General features: G+C 48.9%; 1 protein-coding gene across 1 annotated transcript in view; it reads left to right on the top strand.

Moving 5' to 3' along the window:
- The window catches only part of FNDC1 (fibronectin type III domain containing 1), a 78,302-nt gene that overhangs the window by 36,863 nt on the left and 14,682 nt on the right, over positions 1-26,757 (top strand). The window contains exons 12-15 of the mRNA XM_064158260.1: positions 7,603-7,668; positions 11,310-11,471; positions 13,351-13,581; positions 15,412-15,520. Coding sequence (XP_064014330.1) covers positions 7,603-7,668; positions 11,310-11,471; positions 13,351-13,581; positions 15,412-15,520 — 568 coding nt within the window. The remainder of the gene's footprint in view (positions 1-7,602; positions 7,669-11,309; positions 11,472-13,350; positions 13,582-15,411; positions 15,521-26,757) is intronic.

The raw sequence follows: 26,757 nt of genomic DNA, 5'->3' as shown, positions 1-26,757 counted from the left end.
GGTGAAGTTTTTCATAGAGATATGTTGATTTCAGCAGAAGTTTTGCCTTCTTTTGGATCCAGTCCTATTGTGTAAGCTCATGCATATGAGCACTCACATGTAAGGGAAGTTCTCAATCAGGTTACAGCCATGGAAGCATCTGAATGCACTAAACATTTTGTTTCATGCTCATTTTTCATGATAAATTCTGTAAAGTCTGCCTTGAGCTGTGGTGGAATTGTCTTTTGCAAAGTGAGATTTGTGTTCCCTTGTGAACTGTTGGATATAGAGATTGTCTAGCAGGAGTGTAGCACAACACAGGTGAAGCTGAGGAAAGACAACACTGCCTCTGCACAAATGAGGCAGAGGGTTATACACTAATTCCTTCTCATTTGAAGCCATGAAACAGTGCATGTTGTAGAATCATAGACTCAACCAGGTTGGAAGAGACCTCCAAGATCATCCAGTCCAACCTAGCACCCAGCCCTAAACAATCAACCAGACCATGGCACTAAGTGCCTCAGCCAGGCTTTGCTTCAACACCTCCAGGGATGGCAACTCCACCACCTCCCTGGGCAGCCCATTCCAATGCCAATCACTCTCTCTGCCAACAACTTCCTCCTAAAATCCAGCCTAGACCTCCCCTGGTATAACATGAAACTGTGTTCCCTTCTTCTGTTGCTGCTTGCCTGGCAGAAGAGACCAACCCCACCTGGCTACAGCCTCCCTTCAGGTAGCTGCAGACAGCAATGAGGTCTGCCCTGAGCCTTCTCTTCTGCAGGCTGCACACCCCCAGCTCCCTCAGCCTCTCCTCACAGGGCTGTGCTCCAGGCCCCTCAACAGCTTTGTCACCCTTCTCTGGACACCTTCCAGCACCTCAACATCTCTCTTGACTGGAGGAGCCCAGAACTGGACACAGCACTCAAGGTGTGGCCTGACCAGTGCTGAGCACAGGGGCAGAATAACCTCCCTTGTCCTGCTGGCCACACTCTTCCTGATACTGGCCAGGATGCCATTGGCTCTCCTGGCCACCTGGGCACACTGCTGGCTCATCTTCAGCTATTATCTACCAGTACCCCAAGATCCCTCTCTGCCTGGCTGCTCTCAGCCACTCTGTCCCCAGCCTGTAGTGCTGCTTGGGGTTGTTGTGGCCAAAATGTAGAACACTGCACTTGGCTTTGTTCAATCTCATCCCATTGCCCTCTGTCCACCCATCCAGCCTGTCAAGGAAGCAGGGCTCTGCTACCCTCCAGCAGATCCACAGCTGCTCCTAGCTTGGTCCTTAGATTCACTGCAAGTTGCTGAAGCCACATCTTTGCATATATCTACACTCCTCAAAGCTTCCTAGGCTGTGGTTACACAATGTACTTGAAAATCTACTTTGGCTTCAGAGATACAAATGTATGAGGGAAAGATGAGGAGGGTTTCACTTATAGAATTATAGAATCAGTCAGGGTTCAAGCAAAGCCTGGCTGAGGCACTTAGTACCATGGTCTACTTGATTGGACAGGGCTGTGTGATAGGTTGGACTGGATGATCTTGGAGGTCTCTTCCCACCTGGTTGGTTCTATGATACTATGACCTCTTCTGAGAATACGTAAGAACAGTTAGAGTTAAGTATGGCTGGAGTTATCCTGCCCATAAGCTCCAGAAGCTGAACAATGAAAAGCTTTGCAGTATTATTTTTAGCTGAGTTGTGGCTGGGGAATTTTCATGTGATTTTACAACTGCTTAAAAACCTTCAGCTTGATTTTTTTTTTTTTGCCTTCTGCAAGTTTCAGCAAACTTGAACTTGGTTAGAGGCATGAATGCAAACTGGTGTTTTATGCAGGCTGTCTTGAATGAGAATTGCCCTGAAGCCACTCCTGAGCTGTCTGGCATTTTGGTGGTATCTAAATGCATCCCAGTGGTATCTAAGTGCATCCGAGTGGAAGACTGAAAGGACAAGATAGTGCTGAATTTCTACTTCCTAGCTATTGTATAGCTTGAGCTATATTAGTCCCTACCCAGCAGTTAGGAAAGTTATTTGAAGAGTAATTAATATTTTCTTAATGTCCTCTTTATGACATTGAACAAGGCCAAGTGCAGGGTTCTGCACTTTGGCCACAACAACCCCAAGCAGCACTACAGGCTGGGGACAGAGTGGCTGAGAGCAGCCAGGAAGAAAGGGACCTGGGGGTCCTGATAGATAGTAGCTGAAGATGAGCCAGCAGTGTGCCCAGGTGGCCAAGAGAGCCAATGGCATCCTGGCCTGGATCAGGAAGAGTGTGGCCAGCAGGACAAGGGAGGTTATTCTGCCCCTGTGCTCAGCACTGGTCAGGCCACACCTTGAGTGCTGTGTCCAGTTCTGGGCTCCTTGATTCAAGAGAGATGTTGAGGTGCTGGAAGGTGTCCAGAGAAGGGCAACAAAGCTGGTGAGGGGCCTGGAGCACAGCCCTGTGAGGAGAGGCTGAGGGAGCTGGGGGTGTGCAGCCTGCAGAAGAGGAGGCTCAGGGCAGACCTCATTGCTGTCTACAGCTCCCTGAAGGGAGGCTGTAGCCAGGTGGGGTTGGGCTCTTCTGCCAGGCAAGCAGCAACAGAACAAGGGGGCACAGTCTCAAGTTGTGCCAGGGAGGTCTAGGCTGGATGTTAGGAGGAAGTTGTTGTCAGAGAGAGTGATTGGCATTGGAATGGGCTGCCCAGGGAGGTGGTGGAGTTGCTGTCCCTGGAGGTGTTGAAGCAAAGCCTGGCTGAGGCACTTAGTGCCATGGTCTGGTTAGTTGTCTTGGGCTGGGTGCTAGGCTGGACTGGCTGATCTTGGAGGTCTCTTCCAACCTGGTTGATTCTGTGATTCTGTGATTCTTCTTTTTCTTTTCATCCTGTTAACTTGCTGCAGCATTGGGTAAATAGAGCAAAATGACCTACCTGTTCCACGGAGGGACTTGCCTGAGAAGACAGCATCTTTGTGATATTTGTTTACTGATGGCTTTCTTTGTTAAACTAGTGTCTATTTCAGGAGGGATAAGCAACTACTACTTACACTATCAAAACATTTAATACAGTTTTTCCTTGATCATTTCCAAATTGTATTTTTTATGCTGCCTTTCCCTTTCTTCTAAGTCTGGAAATTACTCTCAGCCCTGTAATGAAATACTACTTCTGCCAAAGCTTGGTATTTGTTACTAAGTCCTTTACTAACAAACAGCTGGGGGCTGCAAGTGCCAAAACCCAGTGCCAAATGTTCTATTTAAGCTTTGGCAAATTCACTTCCTTTCTGCCAGATTTTTGCTTGCTCTATCAGAATTTATTGTCAGCATTTCACTGGGCTCAGCAGTGTTTATCTTTCAAGAAGGAGTTTGGCCACACACACCTGATTTGTCAGTGAAATCAGTTAAACTTTTTTCATGAGCTGGCAGAGAAATAAAGGCTGAAGTCATAAACACGTGTGATAAAATCAAGTGATAGCTGTTTGGTCTGCTGTCCTTACAGGTGCCAGAATACTGCAAAAGGGTCATGACTGGCAAGTGGGCATAGCATGATTTAGTCTTCTTTGGTGCAGGCAGGGCTGATGAAGCAAGCTGGAGAACTGCTGGAGAAAAAATTGGTGCATGTAGAGAATATTATAAAATGAGAGATATTTTATCCCTATCATGACCATGAGATTTAACAAGGCCAAGTGCAAGGTTCTACACTTAAAACACAACATCCCCAAGCAGCACTACAGGCTGGGGACAGAGTGGCTGGAGAGCAGCCAGGCAGAGAGGGACCTGGGGGTACTGGTAGAGAGTAGCTGAACATGAGCCAGTAGTGTGGCCAGCAGAGCCAATGGCATCCTAGCCAGTATCAGGAGCAGTGTGGCCAGCAGGACAAGGGAGGTTATTCTGCCCCTGTACTCAGCACTGGTCTGGCCACACCTTGAGTGCTGTGTCCAGTTCTGGGCTCCTCCATTCAAGAGAGATGTTGAGAGGGCAATGAAGCTGGTGAGGGGCCTGGAGCACAGCCCTGTGAGGAGAGGCTGAGGGAGCTGGGGGTGTGCAGTCTGCAGAAGAGGAGGCTCAGGGCAGACCTCATTGCTGTCTACAACTCCCTGAAGGGAGGCTGTAGCCAGGTGGGGTTGGGCTCTTCTGCCAGGCAAGCAGCAACAGAAGGGGACACAGTCTCAAGTTGTGCCAGGGGAGGTCTAGGCTGGATGTTGTTAGGAAGTTGTTGTCAGAGAGAGTGATTGGCATTGGAATGGGCTGCCCAGGGAGGTGGTGGAGTTGCTGTCCCTGGAGGTGTTGAAGCAAAGCCTGGCTGAGGCACTTAGTGCCATGGTCTGGTTGATTGTTTAGGGCTGGGTGCTAGATTGGACTGGCTGAGCTTGGAAGGCTCTTCCAGCCTGGTTGATTCTATGATTCTATGCCACAGTTAACGGTAAAGAAGCACAGACAACGATGTAGAAGTGACAGAACAAGTACAAAAATAGAAAAGAAATGATGTTTTCCTGGGTTGTACACAGGCCAAAGGCTAACTAGCTAAGAGATGTGAATGAGTTGGAATGTGTTCATGGAGGACTTCAAATTTCTGCATATCTGACCCTTTTGTTTAATTCAGTGTAGTCAACATTATAGCTGTTGGTTGTGATGAGAGGATCTGCAGGATTCAGCAAACTATCTGCTTGTCACTGAATACCCTTAGAGAAGTCAAGTGACTTTCCAGTGGATCATCTCCTGAGGAGTGGCTGCAGAAATCTCCCATGAGGAGATGTCAGGTTTTATTGTATGGAGATGTGAGAAGAAATAATCTATTTCCTGTGCTCCCAAAGCTTCTGTTGGCATTAACACCACTACTGCAAATTTGAGGGAAAGTTCCTGTATTAGAAAAAAGCACAGGTCTTGTACAGTCACTATTGGTTCTAAGAGCAAAACACATGCAGAATGAGTGTTTGTGAACTGTTTGATATTAGCAGAGGAGATTTTGCTTTGCTTCTATTTCTGTCTCTAATAATAGCATTGTTGCTTTTATATAAAGTGTTGCAGGAGCAGTGTGGGTTTCTGTGTAGTATCCAGAGGTCAGAGCTGTCTCTCTCTTGTCTTTGTCCATGCACTGGCCTCTCCTCAGCCCTAGCACTTCACTGAAGTTTTCTGGTTGCACCTGAAGTTAGTTCCAGCATAGTGCTATTGCATTGTTTGCATTGCTTATCATGGCCAATATGATCTTTGTGTGCTCTGTGGATTCTCTGTGTGACATGGAGATAGGAATTTCCTACAGCCTGCAGGGAAGCCTCCTGGATTCACCTTGATGGTTGATGTGGTTGGTGCAGAGGTATTGAGAGAATAGGTAGAGGTTGGCACCTTGATGGTTGATGTGGTTGGTGCAGAGGTATTGAGAGAATAGGTAGGGGTTGGCACCTTGATGGTTGATGTGGTTGGTGCAGAGGTATTGAGAGAATAGGTAGGGGTTGGCACCTTGATGGTTGATGTGGTTGGTGCAGAGGTATTGAGAGAATAGGTAGGGGTTGGCACCTTGATGGTTGATGTGGTTGGTGCAGAGGTATTGAGAGAATAGGTAGGGGTTGGCACCTTGATGGTTGATGTGGTTGGTGCAGAGGTATTGAGAGAATAGGTAGGGGTTGGCACCTTGATGGTTGATGTGGTTGGTGCAGAGGTATTGAGAGAATAGGTAGGGGTTGGCACCTTGATGGTTGATGTGGTTGGTGCAGAGGTATTGAGAGAATAGGTAGGGGTTGGCACCTTGATGGTTGATGTGGTTGGTGCAGAGGTATTGAGAGAATAGGTGGGGGTTGGCACCTTGATGGTTGATGTGGTTGGTGCAGAGGTATTGAGAGAATAGGCAGGGGTTGGCATCTGAGAGGTTTGTGACTGTATTTCAACTGACAGTTGGGGTGGGTCGGGAGGCTGCTTTTTATGTGCACCTCACAAGCATCTCTTCTTGCTATGCTTTCACTTACATTGTGGAGCAATCTTAGTGTGCACAAGCTGAGGTCCTGTTGGGTGCAACTGAAGCAGAAGCAGTGCTTCAGGGTGACACACGTGTGCCCCAGCCTGTAACAGGCATTCAGTCCACAGGGTCAGACTAGAGCTAATGCAAAGAAAAACCCCAGGAGCTCCAGCGCCAGTTACTTCGTTCTACAAATCCTTTCCCTTTGGGCTTGCTAGCACAGACACAGTCTGTAAGTGCCATGGCTCTGTGGGTTGATTGATTGTTATTCCTCTACAGTAGTAGTTAAACAGAAACTTTCAGTTTATTGGGATCCCCAAGGATCAGTGCTGGGCCCAGTCCTGTTCAATATTTTTACTGATGACCTGGGCGAGGGCATTGAGTCCAGCATCAGTAAGTTTGCAGATGACACCAAGCTAGGAGCAGGTGTGGAGCTGTTGGAAGGTAGGAGAGCTCTGCAGAGGGACCTGGCCAGGCTGGATGGGTGGGCAGAGGCAAATGGGATGAGATTTAACAAGGCCAAGTGCAGGGTTCTGCACTTTGGCCACAACAACCCCAAGCAGCACTACAGGCTGGGGACTGAGTGGCTGAGAGCAGCCAGGAAGAAAGGGACCTGGGAGTACTGATAGATAGTAGCTGAAGATGAGCCAGCAGTGTGCCCAGGTGGGCAAGAGAGCCAATGGCATCCTGGCCTGCATCAGGAGCAGTGTGGCCAGTAGGACAAGGGAGGTTATTCTGCCCCTGTGCTCAGCACTGCTCAGGCCACACCTTGAGGGCTGTGTCCAGTCCTGGGCCCCTCAATTCAAGAGAGATGTTGAGGTGCTGGAACATGTCCAGAGAAGGGCAACAAAGCTGGTGAGGGGCCTGGAGCACAAATCCTATGAGGAGAGATTGAGGGAGCTGGGGGTGTGCAGCCTGGAGAAGAGGAGGCTCAGGGGTGATCTTATTACTGTCTACAACTACCTGAAGGGGCATTGTAGCCAGGTGGGGGGTGGCCTCTTATCCCAGGCAACCAGCAATAGAACAAGGGGACACAGTCTCAAGTTGTGCCAGGGTAGGTATAGGCTGGATATTAGGAAGAAGTTCTTCACAGAGAGAGTGATTGGCATTGGAATGGGCTGCCCAGGGAGGTGGTGGAGGCACCGTCCCTGGAGGTGTTGAAGCCAAGCCTGGCTGAGGCACTTAGTGCCATGGTCTGGTTGACTGTCTAGGGCTGGGTGCTAGGTTGGACTGGCTGATCTTGGAGGTCTCTTCCAACCTGGCTGATTCTATGATTCTATGATTGCTTGGTTGATTTTTTGCATATAAATGTCTCACATTTCTTGATCCCAAGACTATGAAATGTCAAAACCTGACCTGAGCATTACCCAGTTGCTGACAGGTAGCTTTTGCACCAGAGCTGCTTGGCTCTGGGGCAATGCTCCTGGAAGGTGATTACCCTCAGTTTTGAGTAGCAGCCCTGAGTCCATTTCCCCCCAGTAAAACTTCTGGCCACTGTTAGTTAGCTGTCATCTGTCAGTGCAGGTATGCAGCACGAACTGCCTCTGACTCTTACCTGGAGACCAGGCAGTTATCTTATTTCTATACAAATCAACTGGCTAAACATTTTTATTTTAAACTGTACTTCAGAATTATTTTATTAGGAGAGTAGGAATGAGACCATTGACTTCTTACAATGTTTTCTTTTCTTTTCTTTTTCAATAGACACCTTCTCAGGACTGGATGCAGATGTGACAACAACTCCGGAGGCATACGTGATATATGATGATGGTAATGGTTAGCTGTGAAAGTCTGGTGCAAGTGGCATGTTTGGAGCTGGTCTGGGGCTTAAGGGGGCAGGGTGGTGAATGACAGCTTAAGCAAATAGTGGTGAGCTGGAAAGGCTTTCCAGAGTCCTGCATCACATGCAAAGAGCAATAGTGCAAAGGCACTTTCTAGATGCTGGAGTGTGTCCAGAGAAGGGCCAGGAGGATGCTCAGAGGGCTGCATCAGCTCTGCTGTGAGCACAGACTGAAAGAGTTGGGGCTGTGCAGGCTGGAGAAGAGGAGGCTCCCAGGTGACCTTCTTGTGGCCTGCCAGGATCTGAAGGGGGCTACAAAAAAGCTGGGGAGGGACTTTTTGGGCTGTCAGGGAGTGACAGGACTGGGGGGAATGGAGCAAAGCTGGAGGTGGGGAGAGTCAGAGTGGATGTGAGGAGGAAGTTGTTGAGCATGAGAGTGGTGAGAGGCTGGACTGGGTTGCCCAGGGAGGTGGTTGAGGCCCCATGGCTGGAGGTGTTTAAGGCCAGGCTGGCTGAGGCTGTGGGCAGCCTGCTCTAGGGTAGGGTGTCCCTGGGCATGGCAGGGACGTTGGAATAGATGATCCCTGTGGTCCCTTCCCACCCTGACTGATTCTGTGATTCTATGTGTAAGTCCTTTTGTGTCAGTCTTACACATAACAGGAGCACATTGCAGGAATACATTGCATTCAGAGCTGGGTCATACAGGCACTGCTTCAATCCTAGATTTACTTTCTCCAGTACAACTTCTGACTTCAGTCCAAAGTCAGTGAACTCTTTTAAACCAGAAAAATACAAATAACATCTGAACCTTGGAAACTTGAACTACCTTAGCACTCTGCAGCACTGTGAATATATACTTTCAAAACGTGTCCTGAGCATTTAGACTATAAAACATACTCGTGCTGAATGAGATCATCTACAGAGAAAATAATTATCCTGATAAATTCATGTGGAATTGAAATCACAGAGATTTGAAATCAGATAAAAGGAGGCAAAGGAAAGATTTTCATGCAGTTTTGGTATTGTAATCCAGGACACAAAGTGTAGCTGAAGAGGAAGCCTCAGCTCCCAGCACTTAGTTATAAGGTTGCACAGGGAATGCAAATTCTCAGTAACTGGAACTAGCATTCACTTCTGGTGTTCTACTCCTTTTATTCCTCAGGCTCTTGCTGCTTCTCTTGCATATTACAATAGATAAGCACACTCAGAGCCCTTTTTTTGGTAGAATTTATGGCTCCAGAACAATAAAAGTTTTTTCCTTTGTAAATGTAGCACTGGCATCTAAAATCAAAGCACCAACAGCAAAGGCAGAAAAGGGTTTTAGAAAGAGTGCAGGCCTGAGAGGAAGATGTCTCAAGTTGTGCCAGAGGAGGTCTAGGCCGAATGTCAGGAGGAAGTTGTTGGCAGAGAGAGTGATTGGCATTGGAATGGGCTGCCCAGGGAGGTGGTGGAGTCGCTGTCCCTGGAGGTGTTGAAGCAAAGCCTGGCTGAGGCACTTAGTGCCATGGTCTGGTTGACTGGCTAGGGCTGGGTGCTAGGTTGGACTGGATGATCTTGGAGGTCTCTTCCAAGCTGTTTGGTTCTATGATTCTATGTCACAGACTTTTGTGGTTTTTATTTCTATCACTTCATACTGATGCAGACATTCACAGTGTCTGCCACAAGAAGCTCCTAGCCAAGCTGGCAGCTCATGGTTTGGACAGATTCACTCTGTGCTGGGTCAAGAACTGGCTGGATGGCAGAGCCCAGAGAGTGGTGGTGAATGGTGCCACATCCAGCTGGCAGCTGTCACTAGTGGTGTGCCCCAGGGATCAGTGCTGGGCCCAGTCCTGTTCAATATCTTTATTGATGACCTGGACGAGGGGATTGAGTCCAGCATCAGTAAGTTTGCAGATGACACCAAGCTGGGAGCAGCTGTGGATCTGTTGGAAGGTAGGAGAGCCCTGCAGAGGGACCTGGCCAGGCTGGATGGGTGGGCAGAGGCCAATGGGATGAGATTGAACAAGGCCAAGTGCAGGGTTCTGCACTTTGGCCACAACAACCCCAAGCAGCACTATAGGCTGGGGACTGAGTGGCTGAGAGCAGCCAGGACGAAAGGGACCTGGGAGTACTGATAGACAGTAAGCTGAAGATGAGGCAGCAGTGTGCCCAGGTGGCCAAGAGAGCCAATGGCGTCCTGGCCTGGATCAGGAGCAGTGTGGCCAGCAGGACAAGGGAGGTTATTCTTCCCCTGGACTCAGCACTGCTCAGGCCACACCTTGAGTATTGTGTCCAGTTCTGGGCCCCTCAATTCCAGAGAGATGTTGAGGTGCTGGAAGGTGTCCAGAGAAGGGCAACAAAGCTGGTGAGGGGCCTGGAGCACAGCCCTGTGAGGAGAGGCTGAGGGAGCTGGGGGTGTGCAGCCTGCAGCAGAGGAGGCTCAGGGGTGATCTTATAACTGTCTACAACTACCTGAAGGGACACTGTAGCCAGGTGGGGGGTGGCCTCTTCTCCCAGGCAACCAGCAATAGAACAAGGGGACACAGTCTCAAGTTGTGCCAGGATAGGTCTAGGCTGGATGTTGTTAGGAAGTTGTTGTCAGAGAGAGTGATTGGCATTGGAATGGGCTGCCCAGGGAGGTGGTGGAGTCACCATCCCTGGAGGTGTTGAAGCAAAGCCTGGCTGAGGCACTTAGTGCCATGGTCTGGTTGATTGGACAGGGCTGAGTGCTAGGTTGGACTGGATGATCTTGGAGGTCTCTTCCAACCTGGTTGATTCTGTGATTCTATGAGTGTACAGAGGACAGGATGGACTAAAACTTGTACAAGTCCTACCTCCCATGTTCTTTACACCCCTGTGAAAATGTAATACCATTAAATTACAGATCTTCTCCCAGGCCTCCCCTTAGGTGCAGATCATCTGCACTGCAAAGAGCTCTGGTTTTAACAGGAGTGAGTATCAGGGAGGGCTGAATATCAGCAGATTCGTGTGGGCCAGTTTCCTTTTCCTCAGGACCATAATGGGACCACAAATGGCAAGTACAAGACCCTACACCTCTTAAGTTGTAGGAAAGTTTTTAAGAGCAGTGTGAACCAGCTCTAGTATTTTAGGGTAATCACAGAATCACAAAATGTTAGGGGTTGGAAGGGACCCTGAATGAGCCAACCTCCCTACCACAGCAGGATACCTATACCAGATCACACAGTTTTCTTAAACCCTTTTTCCCCCCATTCCTTTATCTCCTCTCCCTTTGGCATCTGAGGGCTCTGATCAAGAATTCAATTGCTATTCCATCTTCTCTTGGGGATTGTGAGAGGAGTTGGAAGACTAAGCACATTCAGGATATTGCTGTATGAACACATTAGGTTATAGTCATCCTGTTACCTGTGTGAGTGGAGTCTAAATCAGCGTGACATTAGTATTCTTAGGCAAAGACTTTGTGTTTGCTATTCATGTGCTTGATAGAAACGCTTGCAAGGCTGAGATGTGCCCAATCCTGACTTAAAAGCTTGTAAGGAACATGTGGCAGTTAGTGCAGGGTGCATGGTGCTCTTTTAGGGCTGTGGCTGGTAACAGAAATGTTTCACATCTCATAGTTAAACCCAAATAACATGAAGAAAGCTAACGTTTTTCTTTTGTGTTTCCTCTGAAGACTATGAGTTCTTTGAGAGCACTTTGCCACCAACCACCACCACTGTCACCACCACCACTGCTTCTGCAATGACAGAATCTGAAGTTGTCTATCCAGAGACCAGTGTTGTTGGCACAGGTCCTGTGTCAGAGTATGATATTGCTGGCAAGAAACGATTCACTGGTAAGGATGTGCTTTGGTTTGTGTAGCTCACTGCTTGTACTGTGAGGAATTCTTCTTCTAGCAAGGTCAGCCCTTAATCTGGGACCATTGTGCAAATACTGTGTGGCCCTTGTAAGAACTGCCATTTGAGAAACCCAAACATTAGAGCTTTGCTCATAGCTTTGATGCTTCTATGTATACATGTTAGAGCTACACTGATTTTGCTGAAGCAGTGCAAACCTCTTTGTGTTCTTTCAGAGTAAGTGCTCTGCTTGGTACTCTGCACTGCTTTCTGTTTAGCTGAAGTCAAGAGCAAGAGTGCCTGTTCTGGTACTCAGCTTAGCTCAGCTGCAACATCAGGTGTCCATCTGTTGGAGGATAGGAGAGTCCTGCAGAAGGACCTTGCCAGGCTGGATGGGTGGGCAGAGGCCAGTGGGATGAGATTGAACAAGGTCAAATGCAGGGTTCTACACTTTGGTTACAACAACCCCAAGCAGTACTACAGGCTGGGGATAGAGTGGCTGAGAGCAGCCAGGCAGAGAGGGACCTGAGGGTGCTGGTAGATAGCAGCTGAACATGAGCCAGCAGTGTGCCCAGGTGGCCAGGAGAGCCAATGGCATCCTGGCCTGGATCAGGAGCAGTGTGGCCAGCAGGACAAGGGAGGTTATTCTGCCCCTGTACTCAGCACTGGTCAGGCCACACCTTGAGTGCTGTGTCCAGTTCTGGGCTCCTCAATTCAAGAGAGATGTTGAGGTGCTGGAAGGTGTCCAGAGAAGGGTGATGAAGCTGGCTCACCCAGCACTTCAGATGGGAGCTCAGGGGATGGACACTCAGCTTTTACTCATGTTTTACCTGCTCTTCAAATATCCCCAAGCTTCACATGGCTTATACTGGAGCTTTGCTGCTGGAATATAAGATTTGTTTTTATATATACTGAGACTTTTTCCAGTTCATCTTCAGTTTCCCTGTCCAAGGAATTCCATGAGGTTTCTATTCAGCTCTCTCACTGACAGTGCTTCCTGATTCATTTAGCTGGAGAGGCTAAAATTAACTTCATTGCAAGATCTGGAAAAAATCCCTTTAGGGCATGAAATCCAATAAGATAAACCAAGAACTGTTGGTTTATGAACATTTGAAGGCACTAGGGAAGTAATATTACCATTTCAATGAATTGTATTATTGCAACTGAATAAACATTTCCAAAGCAAGTTTTATAGTCCTGCCTTTGAATGTTACAGTGACTTTTAAGGCAATAAAAAGATGGTTTAATCTTTTCCTGAAGTGAAGTGCAATTCCAGTCAGTGTAAAGCTTTTGAAAACAGAGGTTACAGGTTGGGAACTCATGCCTGGAAGGTAAGGTCTTATGACTTCTGGTCCCTTAGTTCTCTGGGGATCACAGCAACAATGCTTTCGTTTAACCTGGTCAGACTTCACCTTGGAATTACTCTTCTTGTTCCCTCTGTTTCAATTCAGCTTCAGGATGTTTATTTAAGAACCAAGCACTTTGACTTGTAAAGTCTTGGATGACCTAAGGCCCTGGCAGATATCTGTTCCCATGTGTGGAAAGGCAGAAAGCTTGGGTGACTTTTTCACTCCACCTTCCAGAGCAGCTGGAGGTCCTGCAGTCAGACCACTCTCTCTTGCCTCCCGCAGCAACGATGATCATTCTGCCTTTGCATAGATGGGATCTCATTCCTCTGGCTCATCAGTCGAGTTGAGCGTGAGCCACACTTTGTTGGCAGCAGTGAACTGTCTCTGGGCTAGAAGGGGAGGAATTTTGAAATGCTTCACAAAACTTCCTCTCCAGAAGTCTCCAGCCTGTGTGCTACCTACAAACTCCTGCGCCTGCTGCACCTACAAAACTGCTAACTAAATATTCCTCCTCCCCTGTCTCTTCCAGCTCCTTACGTGACCTATCTCAATAAAGATCCAGCAGCCCCCTGCTCCTTGACAGAGGCCCTGGAGCACTTCCAAGTGGAGAGCCTTGATGAAATCATTCCCAATGACCTCAGAGAAAAAGAGATGCGTCCACTGAAAGCTCCCCACAACATCACTGTTGTGGCAGTTGAAGGCTGTCACTCCTTTGTCATTGTGGACTGGGCCAAACCTGCTCAAGGAGACATGGTAACAGGTACCCTCCTGGGAGCTGCTGTTCTGGTCGGGTAGTGGGGAGCAGGAAGGTTCTCTTAAATGGCCATTATTATTTTAAACTGAGCCAGCAGCTCATGAAGTTCTCACTGCAGTTTTCTGAGGGAGGTGAGCTACTTTCTGAGGAGTGAAAAAGATTGTTCTGTTGTCCCTCCGTGCCAGACAAACCTGCCCATATTGGTCCAGATGTCATATGCTTTTGGCACTGACTTGATGCCAGTGGTTCTGAAGGCATGGCTTCTTGCCTGGATGGTAGCTAGGATAGCACTTTGCTTAGCTGAGCACTTCTATCCCCAGGTAGTGCCCTCAACTCCATTCCTGGCTCTTCCCAAACCTACCCCTGGAGAATTTCACAGTGCTTTAGTCCACTCTGAGTCCTGCCTGGTTGTCAATGTGGAGCAATCTCTGCCTGTAGAGAGGCTTCTGGTTTGGCAGTCTGCGGAGTCTGTGGCCCAGGCTATGTTTGCCTCCTTGAACTGAAATTTTGCTCAAATATCAGTCTGACAAGTGAGGTTCAGAAGTGGGGAATATGTTAAACAAACATGTTAACATCCTTTAACACCTTTAGACTTTCCAAGAACCAGAGGGAAGCCCAACTCACTTCAAGAATGAATCTCAAAAGTTATTGGCAAAACACTGCAGTAAATAACCAAAATATTTCAGGAGTTAATCAACCCCTTTTTGTTAGCCTCAAAGATCTGAAGTCAGCTCTGGAAAAGGCCTCTGCTTTGGTGCTAACCTCCTGCCTCACCCAGCTCTGTGAGCAACAGCCATTGCAGAGGGGTGGGAGCTAAAGCAGCAGTGGTGGTTGAGAAAGGAGAAGGTGACCCTTGCAGAGGGGTGGGAGGTAAAGCAGCAGTGGTGGTTGGGAAGGGAGAAGGTGACCCTTGCAGAGGGGTGGGAGCTAAAGCAGCAGTAGTGGTTGGGAAAGATGAAGGTGACCCTTGCAGAGGGGTGGGAGCTAAAGCCACAGTAGTGTTTGGGAAGGGAGAAGGTGACCCTTGCAGAGGGGTGGGAGCTAAAGCAGCAGTAGTGGTCAGGAAGGGAGAAGGTGACCCTTGCAGAGGGGTGGGAGCTAAAGCAGCAGTAGTGGTCAGGAAGGGAGAAGATGACCCTTGCAGAGGGGTGGGAGCTAAAGCAGCAGTAGTGGTTGGGAAAGGAGAAGATGACCCTTGCAGAGGGGTGGGAGCTAAAGCCACAGTAGTGGTCAGGAAGGGAGAAGGTGACCCTTGCAGAGGGGTGGGAGCTAAAGCAGCAGTAGTGGTTGGGAAAGGAGCAGGTGACCCTTGCAGAGGGGTGGGAGCTAAAGCAGCAGTAGTGGTTGGGAAAGGAGCAGGTGACCCTTGCAGAGGGGTGGGAGCTAAAGCTGCAGTAGTGGTCAGGAAGGGAGAAGGTGACCCTTGCAGAGGGGTGGGAGCTAAAGCAGCAGTGGTGGTTGGGAAAGGAGAAGGTGACCCTTGCAGAGGGGTGGGAGCTAAAGCAGCAGTGGTGGTTGGGAAAGGAGAAGGTGACCCTTGCAGAGGGGTGGGAGCTAAAGCCACAGTTAAAGCAGTGAATGGGTTGCCTCTGTCATCATTTGGCCTTCACTCTTCATACCTGGGTACCATCCTTTGACATAATGCTCTACCATTATTAGCTAAGGACAGGAACTTCTCTCAGCCAGTTTTCCAGGAGAGTTAGGCATTCAATCACTTTCACATTCAGAAATACTTTCACTGTTTTTAAACCATAAAATGTACCACAGCATTTAGGGATAGCATTTATCTGACACATGTTTAGAGCAGTCACAACTCTGTGTCTTTCCTGTGTGCAGGCTATCTTGTTTACAGTGCATCCTATGATGACTTCTTAAAGAACAAGTGGTCAACCAGAACTGCAGGGACTACTCATCTGCCAGTTGAGAACCTGAAACCAAACACAAGGTGAGGATTTCATCCACTCTTTTTCAGCTCTCTTAGAGTAGTAAAACGTTTGAGATTTGCCAATCATTTTTCTCTCCCTTTGTATGAATATTTACATCTCTTCTTGATTATACTCATTCTGTTTGACAGTAAACTGTTTTACAAACTGCACAACTACTTACACCATATCTTTACCACATCCAATTGGAGGCCAGTGACAAGTGGAGTCCCTCAGGGATTAGTCCTGGCACCAGTCCTGCTCAACATCTTTGTGGGTGACATGAACAGTGGCACTGAGTGCAGCCTCAGCAGGTTTGCTGACCACACCAAGCTGTGTGGTGCAGCAGACAGGCTGGAGGGCAGGAATCCATCCAGAGAGACCTGGACAGGCTGGAGAGGTGGGCACAAGCCAAGCTCATGAGGTTCAACAAGACCAAGTGCAAGGTCCTGCATCTAGGTCGAGGCAATGGCAAGCAGAAATCCAGGCTGGGCAGTGAGTGACTGGAGAGCAGCCCTGAGGAGAGGGACTTAGGAGTGCTGGTGGACGAGAAGCTCAACAGAGGCCAGCAGTGTGCACTTGCAGCCCAGAAAGCCAAGCAGAGCCTGGGCTGCAGCAGCAGAAGTGTGGCCAGCAGGTGGAGGGAGGTGATTCTCCCTCTCCTCTTTGCTCTGCTGAGACCCCACCTGGAGCCCCCATTACAAGAGGGCTGTGGAGATGCTGGAGTGTGTCCAGAGAAGGGCCATTGTGATGCTCAGAGGGCTGCAGCAGCTCTGCTGTGAGCACAGACTGAAAGAGTTGGGGCTGTTCAGTCTGGAGGAGACTGCGAGGTGACCTTCTTGTGGCCTTCCAGCATCTGAAGTGGGCTCCAAAAAAGCTGGGGAGGGACTTTTTAGGCTGTCAGGGAGTGACAGGACTGGGGGGGAATGGAGCAAAGCTGGAGGTGGGGAGAGTCAGACTGGACGTGAGGAGGAATTTCTTCATCATGAGAGTGGTGAGAGGCTGGACTGGGTTGCCCAGGGAGGTGGTTGAGGCTTTTAACACCTGCAGGTGGTTGAGGCCAGGCTGGCTGAGGCTGTGGGCAGCCTGCTCTAGGTAGGGTGTGCCTGCCCATGGCTGGGGGTTTGGAACTAGATGATCCTTGTGGTCCCTTCCAACCCTGGCTGATCCTATGATTCTAATCATGGAGCAGATGACTGTCTGCCCATGCATATATGATTATGCATATGAAAACAAATTTTGGTAGCAGAGAAAGTCTTGCTTTAAAACTGTGGATTTTAGTCTTATGCCTGATGAAATCAAATATTGAGAAGTGTGCATTTATCCTTGCTGTGATGGGGTGGACCTGTTCCCATGTACTTTTGTGGCCAAGATTTTATATCTGAGGGGTGGTGGGTGTTGTGGAGGCAGGAAAGTAATGTGGCCAAGTCAGGAGCTATAAAAAATAGAATGATTTTATTTTCCTGGAACCTTGCCTCCAAAACTATATCCAGTTTTAGTTTAGTTTATTAGCAGATTCAGTTTGCTGGGGAATTTCTTCCAAAAGGATATTATAGATAAATTTAGCTACTTAGGAAGTCAGGAAATGGAAAAGGATGAGTTATAAACACAGCTTTACCCCACTAGCAATCAGGCTGAGCAGAGGATTAAGGGAATATGAGCCAGCAGTGTGCCCAGGTGGCCAAGAGAGCCAGTGGCATCCTGGCCTGCATCAGGAATGGTGTGGCCAGCAGGAGCAGGGAGGTCATTCTGCCCCTGTACTCTGCACTGGTTAGACCACACCTTGAGTGCTGTGTTCAGTTCTGGGCCCCCCAGTTTAGGAGGGACATTGAGATGCTTGAGCGTGCCCAGAGAAGGGCGACGAGGCTGGGGAGAGGCCTTGAGCACAGCCCTACGAGGAGAGGCTGAGGGAGCTGGGATTGGTTAGCCTGGAGAAGAGGAGGCTCAGGGGAGACCTTATTGCTGTCTACAACTACCTGAGGGGAGGTTGTGGCCAGGAGGAGGTTGCTCTCTTCTCTCAGGTGGCCAGCACCAGAACGAGAGGACACAGCCTCAGGCTGTGCCAGGGGAGATTTAGGCTGGAGGTGAGGAGAAAGTTCTTCCCTGAGAGAGTCATTGGACACTGGAATGGGCTGCCCGGGGAGGTGGTGGAGTCGCCGTCCCTGGAGCTGTTCAAGGCAGGACTGGACGTGGCACTTGGTGCCATGGTCTAGCCTTGAGCTCTGTGGTAAAGGGTTGGACTTGATGATCTGTGAGGTCTCTTCCAACCCTGGTGATACTGTGATACTGTGAGATCTGAGGTCCCCTGATAGCGAGGAAAATGGGTGTAGACCTTCTGCCTGTGTATGTCCATGTCCTTGTGGCTTGTCAATGGTCTTTCCTTAAACCTCTCTCTTTCTGCTGCTAGTCACAGTTCCTGCTTTAGCATCCCGGATTCCAGTACATCCCTTGCCCTTTTCTTTTTCAGCAGTTTTCCCTTCTCCGCTCCTCACATGGCCCTACCCCACAGTGGGCCAGGGCGGCATTGCTTGAATGCCCTGGCTTCCCCTGGCTGGGCTTCTCTGCCTCTTGCTCCTCTGTCACTTCCAACTTCCAGCTGCAGCTCCTCACCTCTTCACTGTCTTTTCTGCTGCTCCTAAGATAGTGTTGAAAGACTGTGATAGCTCTCTGTTCTCATGCCCATCACCTCAAGGACTGTAAGTCATCAGAAAAGCAGTTGCAGCAAAGGCACCCAGGAATGCTGTGGCTGCTGTTCTGGCCACACTGAGTGCAGAGGACCTGGTGGGAACTGAGCTGCCAACCTGTGAAGCTGAGATCTACTGCAATGTACATTAGCTCCAGGCTTCAGAAGGTCACAATTTGGCTTTTTTTGAGTGGAGTTTTGTAGGAAGATCAAAGTTACAGGTTCATACATCATCATGAACTTAGGTAATTCTTATATTGAATATTAAAATACTATATCAAAATCAGGAGGCTCAAGCCAGTACTCTTTGGCTTAGGCTTAGATCCTCAGCATCTTACTAAAGAATGGTAGAATAAGGATGCTCAAGCCAGTACTCTTTGGCTTAGGCTTAGATCCTCAGCATCTTACTAAAGAATGGTAGAATAAGGATGCTCAAGCCAGTACTCTTTGGCTTAGGCTTAGATCCTCAGCATCTTACTAAAGAATGGTAGAATAAGGATGCTCAAGCCAGTACTCTTTGGCTTAGGCTTAGATCCTCAGCATCTTACTAAAGAATGGTAGAATAAGGATGCTCGAGCCAGTACTCTTTGGCTTAGGCTTAGATCCTCAGCATCTTACTAAAGAATGGTAGAATCAAGATAAGGATGCTTGAGCCAGTACTCTTTGGCTTAGGCTTAGATCCTCAGCATCTTACTAAAGAATGGTAGAATCCACTGGCGTCTGTTGTACGCTCTGTGGTGGCAATAATAGCTTCGTGTGGGGTCTGTGGTGGAGAAGGAGGATTCTTTACCACAGAGAAGTGGTGTATATTGGCCAATCTCATTTACATTCTCCAAACCCACAGTCTGAATTGGTTGCATAGGTTTTGTCTTAAAAATAACTGCCTAACCACTGAGAAAGGGCTAAGAAAATATGGTGTGAAATCTGAAATGACAGTAAAAATTTATTTGGAGTTTGCATTCTTGGTGCATGTTGAGAGAAACCTGTGATTAAGTTGGATTTACTGCATGCAGATGCTGTTGACTGCTGAGTATCCCGTGAGGGGCTGGTGTGGCAGAGGGGTATTCTGCCAGCCTACACCGATTCGTGGCGGAGGGGAGAAATTAATTGGGGTGAGATAATGTTCTATAAAAATATATATTTATTAAACTCAATATTCTGGACTCTCACCACCCCCACCCACTGTATATTAATATTAATATGTCCTACACGGTTATGAAAACATTCTAGGATAAAATGTGTACAGTGACTTATTAATTAACTAGCAAACAGTCAAACTATAAACAGAGAGAGGAGTTTTCCCCCATGGCAAATACTGTTTGGGGTCTATATGCTATTTGCACAGCAGAGCAAGCTGGGAACTGATTCTGCTCTATGGCAGAGGCAACTTATATTACAGAGGCATTAAAGCTTTTGCTCACAACTCTTATTAATTATCAGTCACCCTCTGGGGCTATGTCACAGCCTGTATCTAGTGTCCAAACTTCAGGGGATCTCTGCCCATGGACTTTGAGGCTGGAATCCTCCTGGCTTCAGGGGAAAGGATGAATCTTCCCAGCTTGTTGGGAAATGACTGGTCTCTGACCTGGTTCTCCTGGTGAAGGATGCAATCTCTGCCTTGGTGCTGCTGGCTTCTTCTGGATGCTCTGGCCAGGAATTCTAGCAGGGTCTCTGGTGCAGGAGTTGGATGTTGTGCAGTCTCAGCACGATTCTCATGCAGCTAGCAGGCCGATAGCATGTGTGTGCAGACAATGCAGAGTCTGCTTCCTGGTTATCTCAGCGGCAGTGGCGCTTACCAGGCAGTGAGAGGCAGCAGGCATGCAGGGTGTGCGCGGCTGCTGGGAGTCTGAGCTCCGTAGGTAAAGGCAATGCAGGATCTGGTCCTGATAACACAGTGGTGTGCAAGTGTGCACATATATCGCCAGGCTTAAATGAGCTCTGCCACTAAGGTATGCAGGCAGGGAGCTGTGCGCTGCAAGTGGGTCAGAGCATGAGGGTCTGAGCCTCTGAGCATCAGAGCTATGCAATGGAGTCCAAGCATGGGGGTCTGAGCCATGCAGGGTCTGAGCTGCAAGTGGGGCTCCGAGTGTGAGCAATGGCGTCCGAGCAGGGGTCTGAGCTGTGCAGGGTCTGAGCCTGAGGATCTGAGCTGCTGCAATGGGGTCTGAGCACGTTGTTTACCTGTGCACCCCTATTTACTGAATGTGGGCTGAGATTGATGACTCCTTTGGCCACTAGAATGACCAATCAGGTTGGCAGTCAGCCAAACCTTACCATAATAGGCAAATGCCACTTGCCTGGAATTTCCCAAATATGGGGATCACATGGGTTTACACCAGGGAGACACGAGCTGGGTGTGTGGGGCTTACACAAACTGTTTACAACCAGGGGTCCTGGCAGAAAAAACATGTCCAGGCAGGGCATAGGCATAAACAAGCCTCTTTTCAGGCCTGCAGGCCCTCCACGACAGCTGGCAGTGCTGCAGTCTTGCAGCACCTGCGAGCGTATCGGAAACAGGTTGGCATCTTGGCAGCAGCAGGGAAGGTTTGAAGCTCTCAACAGACTCTGGAAAACATCTGCCTGGTGTTTAGGTTTAACAAATGAAACGGAAGTCTATGTTTAACACATGTCATCAATTTTCTTCCGAGGCTTGGCCTAAGCTCCATTTGAGAAGTGAAAGTTTTTCCATTGGCAAAACTCTGGTCAGCTTCAGTGGGTGCAGGAGATGTTCCTTTCTGATGTGGATATAAATGCTAAATTTATTTTGAAACTTAGTAAATCTTAAAACCAGCAGTCTTGGTTTTAAGCATCCCTTCCCTGACAGCATCCCTTCCTTGACAGCATCCCTTCCCTGACTTGAATTCTTAGCCATCACAGAAGACTAATGTGAAGGGCTGGGCAGCATCCCCTCAACCACTAAATCCAGTCTCCTTCAGTCACAAACGTTATACTCCTCATCACAAACATTTCAGTCTCCTCTTTGAGCATGGTTAGACTTTTTTTTCCTTCCTTTCTGCCTGTGTCAGTGCCTGATGGGAGTGGCTAGGTAGGTTCGTGATTTAAAACACCATTCCTTACCACGGAGGCCAATGGGATGAGGCTGAACGAGGCCAAGTGCAGGGTTCTACACTTCAGTCACAACAACCCCAAGCAGTGCTGCAGGCTGGGGACAGAGTGGCTGAGAGCAGCCAGGCAGAGAGGGACCTGGGGGTGCTGGTAGGTAGTAGCTGAGGATGAGCCAGCAGTGTGCCCAGGTGGCCAAGAGAGCCAATGGCATCCTGGGCTGGCTCAGGAACAGTGTGGCCAGCAGGACAAGGGAGGTTATTCTGCCCCTGTGCTCAGCACTGCTCAGGCCACACCTTGAGTGCTGTGTCCAGTTCTGGGCTCCTCAATTCAAGAGAGATGTTGAGGTGCTGGAAGGTGTCCAGAGAAGGGCAGCAAAGCTGCTGAGGGGCCTGGAGCACAGCCCTGTGAGGAGAGGCTGAGGGAGCTGGGGGTGTGCAGCCTGCAGAAGAGGAGGCTCAGAGGTGACCTCGTTGCTGTCTACAACTCCCTGAAGGGAGGCTGTAGCAGTTATGGACAATCACTGTGCATCCTATGGCTCGCTGGCATGCCACCATCTCAGCCTGCTCCTGGATGGGGTGCTGGGCTGGGGTTCCATGCAGCCATGCCTTTGGAGAGACTGGAAAAAGGATTTTAGAAGTAATTATTTCTTTTTTTAATCAGCTGTTTTCCTAATTGGCATGCTGAGTGACTATCTCACTTTGTGGCTGTGAATACCAGCTGTTTATTTCTAGCTGAAGGGAAACACCTTGAATTAAGTCATAAAATCATTTTGCTCTGAGTGACAGGTATGGTGATAGGTTTAGTCATATACTCAAAGTGAATAAAAGCTTTACATATCCATTGCCCCATTGCAGTTTAATATGTCCTTTCTTGACATGTTGATAGAAGTGAGATACAAAATCTCAAAGGAGGTTTAGTCTTAGACGGAAAAGATTCTTTCCTATCTGATCTAAAAATGAACAGCAAATAGTATTGCCTTTGTTACCATTAAGTTGGTGAGGGGCCTGGAGCACAGCCCTGTGAGGAGAGGCTGAGGGAGCTGGGGGTGTGCAGCCTGCAGAAGAGGAGGCTCAGGGCTGACCTCATTGCTGTCTACAACTCCCTGGAGGGAGGCTGTAGCCAGGTGGGGTTGGTCTCTTCTGCCAGGCAAGCAGCAACAGAATAAGGGGACACAGTCTCAAGTTGTGCTGGGGGAGGTCTAGGCTGGATGTTAGGAGAAAGTTGTTGGCAGAGAGAGTGATTGGCATTGGAATGGGCTGCCCAGGGAGGTGGTGGAGTTGCTGTTGCTGGAGGTGTTGAAGCAAAGCCTGGCTGAGGCACTTAGTGCCATGGTCTGGTTGATTGTCTAGGGCTGGGTGCTAGGTTGGACTGGCTGATCTTGGAGTTCTCTTCCCACCTGGTTGAGTGTGTGATTCTATGTGGTTCTTTCGTGCCTGTTGCTAACAATTCATTGCAACTCTGCAGAAACAAAATCTAAGCAAAGCACAATCAACTTAGAGTTTGCAACTATTTTTCATACATTTGTGTGCTGAAGAACTGTCAGATTATACTGATTTGAGCTTTCCTGGCAAATTCATCGATTTAAGAATTCAAGCTAATGAAAACATGAAATGCCTGGGACTAGAAAGGCTTTGGCAATTTCTGTATTTGTCATGTCTGGGAAAGAAATAAAATCCTGACCACATTATTTTATTGACATTTTTAATACAGCAATCATGGCATCGTCTATGTTTAAATCACAGGTCAGTAAGTCATGAGACCTGGCTCTCTCTCTGGCATGACTACAGGCTTCTTGTGTATATAAAGGCTTAGGAAGTCATTTTCCAATTTAGCAAAGGGAAATGTACTCATGACTTCATCCCTGTGTTTTCCAAACAGACAAGCAACTTGAACATGTGTCCCAGACAGGCTTTGATGTATGCATGGTTGCACTGATTGCATAGATAATTAGTTCTGGCATTATGTATGTGTTAGAAAACTGCATGTTTTTCTCCACTTAAATAGGTGCATGCTCTTGGGCTGAAAATTGCATGGTTTTCCCCACTTAAGTACATGAGGTTCTCAGGCTGCTCTCTTCTATTTCATATGTGGATCACCTCATATAACATTTTGTAACCAGCATTCCTACACACATCGGATCACAGAATCAGTCAGGGTTGGAAGGGACCACAAGGATCAGCCAGTTCCACCCCGCTGCCATGGGCAGGGACACCCTACCCTGGAACAGGCTGCACACAGCCTCAGCCAGCCTGGCCTCAAACACCTCCAGCCATGGGGCCTCAACCACCTCCCTGGGAAACCCAGTCCAGCCTCTCACCACTCTCATGCTCAACAACTTCCTCCTCACATCCTGTCTGAACGTACCCACTTCCAACTTTGCTCCTTTCCCCCCAGTCCTGTCACTCCCTGACAGCCTAAAAAGTCCCTCCCCAGCTTTTTTGCAGGCCCCTTTCAGATCCTGGAAGGCCACAAGAAGGTCACCTGGGAGCCTCCTCTTCTCCAGCCTGCACAGCCCCAACTCTTTCAGTCTGTGCTCACAGCAGAGCTGCTGCAGCCCTCTGAGCATCCTCCTGGCCCTGCTCTGGACACACTCCAGCATCTCCACCTCCCTCTTCACAGTATCATCAGGGTTGGAAGAGACCTCACAGATCATCAAGTCCAACCCTTTACCACAGAGCTCAAGGCCAGACCATGGCACCAAGTGCCACGTCCAATGCTGCCTTGAACAGCTCCAGGGACGGCGACTCCACCACCTCCCCGGGCAGCCCATTCCAGTGTCCAATGACTCTCTCAGTGAACAGGGGCTCCAGAACTGGCTGCAGAACTCCAGGTCTCAGCAGAGCAGAGATAGAGGGGGAGAATCACCTCCCTGGCCCTGCTGGCCACACTTCTGCTGCTGCAGCCCAGGCTCTGCTTGGCTTTCTGGGCTGCAAGTGCACACTGCTGGCTCCTGTTGAGCTTCTCATCCAGCAGCACCCCCAAGTCCCTCTCCTCAGGGCTGCTCTCCAGCCACTCACTGCCCAGCCTGGATTTCTGCTTGGCATTGCCTCGACCTAGATATCTGCAGGATCTTGCACTTGGTCTTGTTGAACCTCATGAGGTTGGCTTGTTAAAACATTAAAGTTATCCAAAGTGCATTGCTCAGAAGGCGCCACTGTGTTGTAAAGGTAGTGTCTAATTATACCTATATGGAAGCAGTGGTAAATCAAGCACCCCTACAGATATTTTTGCTGTGCTCTGAAACATGACAGAAAAGATGTGAGCTGAAAAACATTTTTCTTATGCTCTTCTGAAGTAGTTACACCAAGTGCTGGGCTAAACCAATCCTGCTTGGTGCCTTGTTCTGTCTGTTTTGGGAGCCAACATAAGGAATTATGTCCCATGTATCCCTGTGGTCAACATGAATCTGCCAGTCCCTGCCCCAGTCTGGGTCAAGAAGGTATGAGGAGGTGAAAGGGATGTGGATGGATGCAGCTGTCTCCTCAGAGCATTTGCACCTTAGGAGGTTAACTCAGTGCTCTGCCCAGGTGGTCAGAGTTAGAGGAGCCCAGAGAAGGCTTCTTGCCTCCCTCCTCGTCTTTCTCCAGCCATGCTAAACACTCAGTTGCTGTGTCCAAGAAATCAAGGTCAGTGGTTACAGCCACGGGCAAATATGTCTTCTAGCAAAAGGATTGTGCTAAGCGTAAGCAAAAATCACAGCCTTGCTAAATTTGACTGGTTTGTGTGGTTTGTTTTTGCTGCAGTGTGTGTGGCTTTTAAAAGAAAGCTGTAAGTCATTTGTGAGCACCACATAGACATTAATTATAGGCAGAACTAGCTGCAGAAAGCAGAAGCTGAGCCAGTTTCTGATGTGAGCTGCAGGACCTAGCAGGGACCTAGGGCATGTACTCTGTGCAGGGGTGGGCACATGTAGAGTCATAGAACCATAGAATCAGGGTTGGAAGGGATCACAAGGATCATCTAGTTTTAACCCCCCTGCCATGGGCAGGGACACTCTACCCTAGATCAGGCTGGCCACAGCCTCAGCCAGCCTGGCCTTAAACACCTCCAGCCATGGGGCCTCAACCACCTCCCTGGGCAACCCATTCCAGCCTCTCACCACTCTCATGCTCAACAACTTCCTCCTCACCTCCAGCCTCACTCTCCCCACCTCCAGCTTTGCTCCATTCCCCCCAGTCCTGTCACTCCCTGACAGCCTTAAAAGTCCCTCCCCAGCTTTCTTGTAGGCCCCCTTCAGATACTGAAAGGCCACAAGAAGGTCACCTGGGAGCCTCCTCTTCACTTACCACAGAGCGTCTGATCATGCACATACTCCAGATCTGGCACAACCACAGGGTAAAGGTCATGCCACAGATGAAGCCCAGAATATTTCAATTCCTGCACCTTGCACATTGATCTCACCTAGAGGCTCCCACCCCTGAGTTCTACAGAGCAGGGCTATGCCCTGGCAGACACCCTAGAGGTAACTGGCTTGCTTCGTGGTGACGCTCACTGTTGAAGAACTGGGTGTTATTTGCACATCTCAGCCTTTTCATTGCTATTGGTTTGAGTTTGAGGCAAAGCAGTTCACTTTGGCAGCAGATGCTAAGCTTTGCCAAAGGTCTGTTTCATGATCTTGTGACTGCTTTGTGCACGCTTAGCTGGCACTTGGGCCAGAGCAGGTCCTTTCAGGGGCAGCCTCCAGCTCCTGCTCCGCGATGCAGTCCGGCAGGAGCAGGTACAGGAAAGTGCACGTGATGAACGTTCAGTGGCAGACTGAAAGCAGCAAATGTCCTGCAGTGGGATTGTGTTAAGTGTTCCTGCTGTCTGGTAGGCTGTAAAGCATCAGCATCTTAGCAGCAAATGTCCTGCAGTGGGATTGTGTTAAGTGTTCCTGCTGTCTGGTAGGCTGTAAAGCATCAGCATCTTAGCAGCAAATGTCCTGCAGTGGGGTTGTGTTAAGTGTTCCTGCTGTCTGGTAGGCTGTAAAGCATCAGCATCTTAGCAGCAAATGTCCTGCAGTGGGGTTGTGTTAAGTGTTCCTGCTGTCTGGTAGGCTGCAAAGCATCAGCATCTTAGCAGCAAATGTCCTGCAGTGGGGTTGTGTTAAGTGTTCCTGCTGTCTGGTAGGCTGTAAAGCATCAGCATCTTAGGTGGCATTAAATCCCATTACACTCTTGTGTTTCGACAGCTTCTGTCCCCGCTCATTGGCAAAAGCAAAGAGAGGGGGTTGAAGTTTTTAATGTGGGTGGTATCTGCACTTGGTGCATGACCCAGGTGGCAATAGCTTCCAGGGAACACCTTTGCTGTGAAACATGCTGTCTCAGCCCAGCTTTGGCCATGCAAGGGCAAGTTTTCATGCAGGATAGGGAGAGCTTTGAGAGCAAGAGCAGCCTGGTTTTTAATGGGGCAGGCTCACTTTTACCAGTGGAGAGGCATCAGGACTGCCACTTTGATAGGACATTGGCATGGGAGGTAATCCAGACAGCTATCCTCATGAGTCATCGCTTGCCCTCTCATGTAGGTCCTCTG

Source organism: Pogoniulus pusillus, chromosome 18 (genome assembly GCF_015220805.1).
Source record: "Pogoniulus pusillus isolate bPogPus1 chromosome 18, bPogPus1.pri, whole genome shotgun sequence".
NCBI lineage: Eukaryota > Metazoa > Chordata > Aves > Piciformes > Lybiidae > Pogoniulus > Pogoniulus pusillus.
Note: the sequence above shows the minus strand (reverse complement) of the source record. Positions and strands in the feature narration are given on the sequence as shown.